This window comes from Alosa pseudoharengus, unplaced genomic scaffold, assembly GCF_046254945.1.
Source record: "Alosa pseudoharengus isolate Yale_2024_CS ecotype anadromous, Long Island Sound unplaced genomic scaffold, YU_APseudo_1.1 YU_APseudo_1.1_scf_2, whole genome shotgun sequence".
NCBI lineage: Eukaryota > Metazoa > Chordata > Actinopteri > Clupeiformes > Clupeidae > Alosa > Alosa pseudoharengus.
In genome coordinates, this window is record NW_027468663.1 from 36,058,297 (window position 1) to 36,066,589 (window position 8,293).

General features: G+C 40.9%; 1 protein-coding gene across 1 annotated transcript in view; it reads left to right on the plus strand.

Annotated features, from left to right (window-relative positions):
- Positions 1–748: 748 nt before the first annotated feature.
- The window catches only part of LOC143134427 (protein NLRC3-like), a 10,171-nt gene continuing 2,626 nt past the window's right edge, over positions 749–8,293 (plus strand). Inside the window, exons 1-4 of the mRNA XM_076294832.1 lie at positions 749–944; positions 1,371–3,156; positions 7,113–7,286; positions 7,388–7,561. Coding sequence (XP_076150947.1) covers positions 767–944; positions 1,371–3,156; positions 7,113–7,286; positions 7,388–7,561 — 2,312 coding nt within the window. The 5' untranslated portion in view covers positions 749–766. The remainder of the gene's footprint in view (positions 945–1,370; positions 3,157–7,112; positions 7,287–7,387; positions 7,562–8,293) is intronic.

Sequence of the window (8,293 nt, forward strand, 5' to 3'; positions counted from 1 at the left end):
ATGGGGCCCCATGTTCCTCAATCCAGGTAAAATAAAATATATTACAGACTTTTCAAGGACCCTCTCTCCCCTTGGGCCCCTATAATCAGTAGTGGTTTTACCCCCAGTCCGACGCCATTGCATGTGAGCACATGTAAAATATGCTATTGATGCTTTGTAGGTTTTACATGGGAGACCAATGGGCTTTATTAGTCCATAAAGACTTTGTATGTCAACATTATATTATACAGCATCATAGGCTATCAATTTAAAGCAAATTTAAGAGCTCCACATTTTTGACCTAGAAAACTGCACATAGCTCCTTTAAAGACATGTATTTACCTATAGACTTTCTTAATCAGTACCTCCTGTCCTTGCACTGTATGTTCTTCAGCATCCAACAAGAACAAACAATTCCTCCATTCCTCAGCACAACAACAAACAATGAGTTGTCTGCTGTATTCGAGGTTTGTGTGAGTGTGTTTGTGTGTGTTAAATCGATAACCGGCTGATGCTCTAAACAGAGTACTAATAAATGACCATGTGAATCAATGTTATTCTATACATGGTAAATATACATTTAATTATATAGAAATTTGATGATGACAATGTGATGATGAATCTCAGAGCAGACAATAACAACTAATCCAGAAAGAAAGTGTAATGACATACAAACAAATTGATGAGCAGATGGAAAATTGCTGGCCAAATCATCATACTTATTTCATTACTGATAGAGTGACTTAATTTCTGAAAACAGGAGCTTGAACACAAAGTTGTCACTTTTATGAAGAATGAACTAATGAGACTCAAGAAGCTCCTGAGTCATGATTACCCAGAATCCCCTTGTAATGAGGAGGAGGATGAGGAGGACCAGAGAGATGCTAGAGATGGAGCTCTGAAGATTGCAGTGCTCTTCCTGAGGAACATGAGTCAGGAGATCCTCGCTCAGCAACTGGAGAAATGTGAGTGATTTATTCATTGACTGATTTATTTTTATTTCAGCATTTGTTTCTTAAACCATTTACTTAAAACTCATGATTGGCATAATACTCATAAACATTTGTATTACTCTATTTAAAGGTAATCCAGTAACAATAATTACTCTAATTGTATTCTTGTAGGTATAATATATTAAACATGTGAATTCTTGATCATAGGAAGAAATTGGCATTCAGTCAGTGTTAGAGATACAGTATAACAGTGCAGTGCCTGTCATATGACCAGTAACTAGAATTTCTGAAGGCCTCAGATGCTCTGACATGAGTCTGCTACTGACTACTGATAGGATATGTTGTCTGTCGTGATGTTTTACTACTGCACAGTGTTCACTTCACACACTTATGTCATTCGACTGACTAAATCATATTGTATCTTTATACTGTATCTAGATGGAATGTTCCCTAGATGCCAACAAGAGCTTAAATATAGGCTAACAAAGAAGCTTCAGAGTGTATCTAATCTCCCTAAGAAGGGAAAGCCTACCTTTCTGGAGACAGAGCTCTACATGTCAGGTGGAGGAAGCCTAGAGGTCAATGCTGAACATGAAGTCAGACAGGTTGAGATGGCATCCAAGAGAAATGTAACAAAGGGGGACACACCAATTAAATGTACGGACATCTTCAAGCCCTTACCTGGACAGGACAAACCCATAAGAACTGTGCTGTCAAAGGGAGTGGCTGGCATTGGAAAAACAGTTTCTGTGCAGAAGTTTATTCTCGATTGGGCTGAAGGGAAAGCCAATCAAAATATCAATTTAGTCTTTCCTCTTCCTTTTCGGGAGCTGAATCTGATGAAAGACAAACATTTCACCCTTATGGACCTGATTCATCATTTCTTCAGTGAAACAAAAGACTTTGCCTTCTCCAAACCAGCCAGATACAGCATTGCCTTTATCTTTGATGGTCTGGACGAAAGCAGACTTCCTCTAGACTTTCAGCACAGAGAATGCATCTACAGTGTAACAGAATCTGCCTCTGTGGATGTCCTCCTCACAAACCTGATCCAGGGGAATCTGCTTCCCTCCGCGCTTATTTGGATCACCTCCCGACCGGCAGCAGCCAATCAAATTCCTCCTGAATGTGTTGACCGGGTGACTGAAGTTGGGGGTTTCAATGACCCACAGAAGGAGGAGTATATCAGGAAGAAAATCACAGAAGAGGAGCTGGCCAGCAGAATCATCACACACCTGAAGTCATCCAGGAGCCTCTACATCATGTGCCATATTCCAGTCTTCTGTTGGATGGTGACCACTGTTCTGGAGTGCATCATGGCTGAAGCAGAGAGTGGAGAAATTCCAAAGTCTTTGACTCAAATGTACACACACTTCCTGATCATACAAACAAAACACAGGAGTCAGAACTATGGAACCCCTGATGTGGAAGCACTCTGGAACCTGAGGTTCATTCTGTCCCTGGGGAAACTGGCCTTTCAGCAGCTGGAGAAGGGCAATCTGATCTTCTATGAAGAGGACCTAAGAGAGTGTGACATTGGTGTGATAGAAGCATTTGTGTTCTCAGGAGTGTGCACTCAGATCTTCAGAGAGGAGGCTGGGCTGTACCAGGGGAAAGTGTTCTCCTTTGTTCATCTGAGTGTTCAAGAGTTTCTAGCAGCTCTATATGTGTTTTTGCATTTTAGCATGAGAGAGGGCAATATCTCTGACCAGCACCAAACTTCTCAACTTTATTCACTGTTCAGTGCTAACAGACTTAATGACCTACACCATATAGCAGTGGATCTGGCCTTAAACAATGAAAATGGACAACTGGATCTTTTCCTGAGGTTTCTTCTGGGCCTCTCGCTGGAGTCTAATCAGAAACTCTTACAAGGCCTGCTGCCACAGATCAGAAGCAGCTCACTGAACACAGAGGACACAGTCAAATACATCAATGAGAAGATCAGAGAAACCACCAACCCAGAGAGATGCATCAACCTGTTCCACTGCCTGAATGAAATGAATGACCACTCTCTAGTGGAGGAGGTCCAGGGCTACTTGAGAAAGGGAAATAAAGCTAGAGGGAATCCCTCTCTTTCCCAGCTGTCAGCACTGGTCTTTGTGCTGCTGATGTCAGACCAGGAACTGGAGGAGTTAAAGCTGTTGGACTATGGTCTCCATGCTGGATCAGATGAAGGTCTGCTGAGGATGCTGCCAGTGGTCAAAGCATCAAGAAAAGTCCAGTGAGTATTGAACTCATAAATATGTGTATTAAGGTTTTATTCTATAGTATATAGAAGTTATGGATTTGTTTTAAGAGTCACAGGTACTGCATACTAGCCTGGAAAGCCAGGGAGATCTAGTCTGGAACACCATAGCTCATAACCATTTTCGTCGGACAAGAAAAATGTCAGGCCAAATAGTGACGAGAGGGGGAGACGAAACCGAAACTTATTGTGATAAACAGAAGCAAAAGGTGGAAAAATACAGAAGTGTATTTACAGCAAAGGTAGACACATACTGTTTCCTGCTGTTTATTGTCAGTTTGTAAAGTTTAGGCGAAGTAGGAAGTAACGTTAGGAATCTGATCAATGTGATTGGTAAGGACCAATGATTTCAAAGTTAGTGTCGCAAAGCAAGTTGTTGGAAACAATTCCCAATCGAGAGTCACCAGACTTTATTCACTTTGTGAATAAGTTTGGATTTTTCCAGGCTAGTGTACAGCACCACTGTAAGAAAAAATCTGTAAAATGTACGGTAAATACTGCCAGCTGTGGTTGCCAGAACTTCATTGTTAGAAATAGGCTACGGTGACAAATGTTAAAGATAATACGGTCACTGTCAAAAAAATTCTTTAAAATGAAATACAAGCAGTTTATTTAAGGTAAAATACTGGCAATTTACAGTAAAATGTAGTTACAGTTAAAATGGGCCGGACTCCATTAAAATAACTGGTTTACAGCAGGTTCATGTTCTGCAGCACATATAAAGTCTATGGTGAGGGCACTCAGACCTAGCCTCGTGAGACCATCCTGATCCTGGCGGAGTCAGGTTAAATCAGACCAGTAATGGAAATAAGTCAGTGAGGTGTAGTTGTCAAAGAGGTGGTGTTTGTATACCTTTCTGAAATGTGTGTGGGGGATGGTAGGTTTCGGGCCATAGCTGTTTTTGTAGTGTTGGAAGAAGTGTTTGGGTTGGAAGAAGTGTTCGGTTGCCAGAACTTCACCATCAAAAACATGGTGACAACTGTAGCACATTTCATTTCCCAGAATGTCACAGCCCCTGTTCCCATATTCTGGTAACACTTTACTTGACGGGTGAGTTCATAACACATTCATAGCAGCTGTCATAAACTGCACATAAAGCATTCATGACTGTTTCATGAGACATGACTCAACATTCATACCAAACCTTTCATGAATGTGGAAGACAGAACGACGACAACTTTTCAAAATAAAAGTCCAATAATCGCAAAACAGCATTGCCGTTTTCGTTCTAAACCTCTTACCTGATCACGTCACATTTGAGTCAATGGGCTACTCCAGTGCCAAAACGAAAGAACATGGTCAAGCAAATCATGTCCAACCGTTCCAGGTTACACAAATATGGGTCAGCTGAATGTAGGCTAGTTCACCCATAGACATATGAGTTCACCTCCCAGTGTTAAACTCAGTGATTACGAATACTTCACAACTTGTATAGTAAAGTGACATTCAATGTAGACTTCATAAGATATTCATGAAATATTGACAAAGGCTGGAGAGATTAAATTAATGGTACCCGTCAAGTAAAGTGTTACCCATATTCTTAAAGTAATCATATATCAATCTTCCCTGGGTTTTAATCTTAAAATACAAATATACAAAATATAATTAAACAATATTAAAGGCTACACAAACTAGCTGACATATTATTATGACCGCCGCTAGCGTAGCGTAGCGGTCATATAGGGATTATCAAAGTCAAAGTCATCTTCCTGAAATTTTGGTCAACGATACCCAGGACACCAAAACACCAGGGCACATGAAACTTGGTGGGCATGTAGCCCCACTAGAATTTTATGGAAAAATTGTGTTTGGTCCCCAGGGGGCCACTCCCCCCGTGCGCTGGGCCCCCGAAACCCCCAAAATTACCTGAACCTACCTGAACCCTGGCACCGAGGATGACAAAATGTTTATGGTTTGTTGGTCTCAAGGGCTTGCATCAACTTAGCCCATAACCAGTCATGTGTGATTTGCACCCCACCGGTAAAAATTAAAAATGCAATATTATACTGCTTTAATCGCCCTTATCTTCAGAACATGAGATGTTCTGAACTGCACCAAATGTCATGTGTATGATTAACATCCTCTGGGGGCATGCCAAGTTTCATGGAATTTCATCCATGAAGGGCTATACAATAAATGTATGTGTACATTTAGTGACTGTACACCCATCGGCCTGTAGATGGTGTTGAGCAAAGGATTCCTGGTAGAGGATGATACTGTCTCACACACACACATAAACACGCACACATACACACACACACGCACAGGCACACACACATGCACACACACACAGACACGCACACAAACAAACACACACAGACTGGGCAGCGGTCATATTTTGTTCTGCTATGTGGAACATCTTGTTGTGTAGTTTATGTCAATGACACACATCTGCACAGAACATTTCCTCCTGTTCCTGCAAGTATTTGTAGAGTCTATAAGTGTCTATATACAAATATATGTAGAGACTATAACACTATTGTGTTTATATACAAATATTTGTAGAGACTATAACACTATAGTGTTTATATACAAACAATTACAGGAACAGAAGGAAAATGTTCTGTGTTCCATCTAAATTTCAGAATTTAATTTTGTGCAGTGGCCCAAGCAATCAGCTAATAATGGGTGTATGACCAACTACACATGTATGACTACACATTTCTCACACACTTTTCTCAGACCCCGTTTGCACGTATACAGTACATGGTTATTTTGAAAAACGGAGACATTTCCCTTCATTTGTGCCCTTCGTTTACAATCAAACGGATAATTCGCTTCTGAAAACGATTCTTTCTAAAAACTCCGGCCAGAGTGGAGATTTTGGAAAAGTTTGTTTGCATGTTTGCATGTTTGCATGTAAACTGAGAAAAACTAAGTTTTAGGCAGCCGAGGTCACAGTATGCGCCAAAACTTGCACTTGTGCCAAAATGCGACCTATGTTCAAAAGAGAAAGAGGAAGTGATTTGTTGCTGTTGTTGCCATTTTCTTGTTACACTGCCACCTACAGGTTTGGCATGCTCGACAGCATATACACATGGGTTAGTGTACACAAAACTTTTCTGAAAACTGACAGGTTTGCACATTGTTATTTTTGAAAACGGAGAAGGTGAAATGTCCGTATATAAAAATAGCTGGCCACATGTAAATGTAACCTCATAGGACTTACAGAGGCATCGACATGGCAGGTATTGTCCATCACCACCGCTGGTTTGGTTGCAGAAGCTTCTGAATGGAGAAAGCGAACACACACCAATAGTTTAAATTTTTTTGAGGTGCTGGTCACGGGATACGTGATGTGATAAACAGAGGGAGACTCTAGCAGCTCATATGCCAGTAGTTTAATACAAAAGAGACAACGTTTCGGCCTGTGGCCTTTCTCAAGTCTTACAAACAACCAGTAAAAAAGAACACAACTAATATGGTGACCACCAAGCATATGATTGGTGTAACACACCTGTAGTACATTATCAGAGATGAGCTTGATTTGACTGACTTTTTTGGGGTGCATAGATACAATGCACACGATTACCTTTCAACATTGACTTAGACATTAAAACAGTTTTTCCAATTATTATTAGTTCATCAATGTGGAATAAGTTATACAAAAGCATAATGTTCTTTCATCAATAAATTAACATCTTTATTTAGTCTTTGAGACATCACAAGAAGCTGATCACTGCCACAGATGTTTAAGCCAATCTAGAGATCTTGACATGAAAAAATAACCCTAAATATCATTACACCAACATTAAAGTGCAAAGGTGACCAGTGTCCTATATACCATGTAGATAAATTATATTTTAACATTGGCTATCTTTTTATATTATTGTAATAATTAATAACAAAGCTCATCTATGATGTATGTCAATGTGTGTACGTGTGTGTGTGTGTGTGTGTGTGTGTGTGTGTGTGTGTATGTGTGTCTACAGGATGAGTTGGTGTGACCTCACAGAAAAGAGTTGTGCAGCTTTAGCTTCAACTCTCAGCTCAAACTCTTCCAGTCTGAGACAGCTGGACCTGAGTGTCAACAATCTGGGAGATTCAGGAGTGGAGCTGCTTTCTGCTGGTCTGGAGCATCCAAACTGTAGACTGGAGAAACTGGAGTAAGTCTGCAGTTTGTGTGTGTGTGTGTGTGTGTCTGTCTGTCTTTTAAAGCAGGGATTCTCATCTCTATGGCTTAATGTTAATCCTTGTGTGTCTACAGGCTGTGGCGTTGTGACCTTACAGTAAAGAGCTGTGCAGCTTTATCTTCAGCTCTCAGATCAAACTCTTCCAGTCTGAGACAGTTGAACCTGAATTACAATAATGTGGGAGATTCAGGAGTGGAGCTGCTTTCTACTGGTCTGGAGCATCCAAACTGTAGACTGGAAACACTAAAGTAAGGCTGCCAGTTGACATTTGCAGTATGTATGAATGTGTGTGTGTGTGTGTGTGTGTGTGTGTGTGTGTGTGTGTGTGTGTGTGTGTGTGTGTGTGTGTGTGTGTGTGTGTGTGAGAGAGAGAGAGAGAGAGAGTGAGAGAGAGAGAGAGATTTAATCATGCAGTGATTCTTATCTCTATGCCTTAATATTACAGTAATGTGTATCTCTACAGGCTGTGGAGTTGTAAACTCACAGATGTGAGCTGTGCAGCTTTATCTTCAACTCTCAGCTCAAACTCTTCCGGTCTGAGACAGCTGCAGCTGAGTGAAAATAATCTGGGAGATTCAGGATTGGAGCTGCTTTCTACTGGTTTAGAGCATCCCAACTGTAGACTGGAGACACTGGAGTAAGTTCTCGTGCGTGCATGAGTGTGTGCGTGCGTGCGTGTGTGCGTGCGTGTCTGTTACACAGAACCACTGATTTGCTCTCTATCTCTCTCTTTCTCTCTCACTCACTCACACACACACACACACACACACACACACACACACACACACACACACACACACACACACACACACACACACACACACACACACACACACACACACACACACACACACACACCCCTGAAGAAGTTTTTACCTTAAAATAAACATTGTGAGCAGGTCTTATCGCTTCTTAAAGCTACATTGTGTCATTTTTTGGGTCAATTCTAAGCAAAAACCCATGGGTTTTTTTAAAAAAAA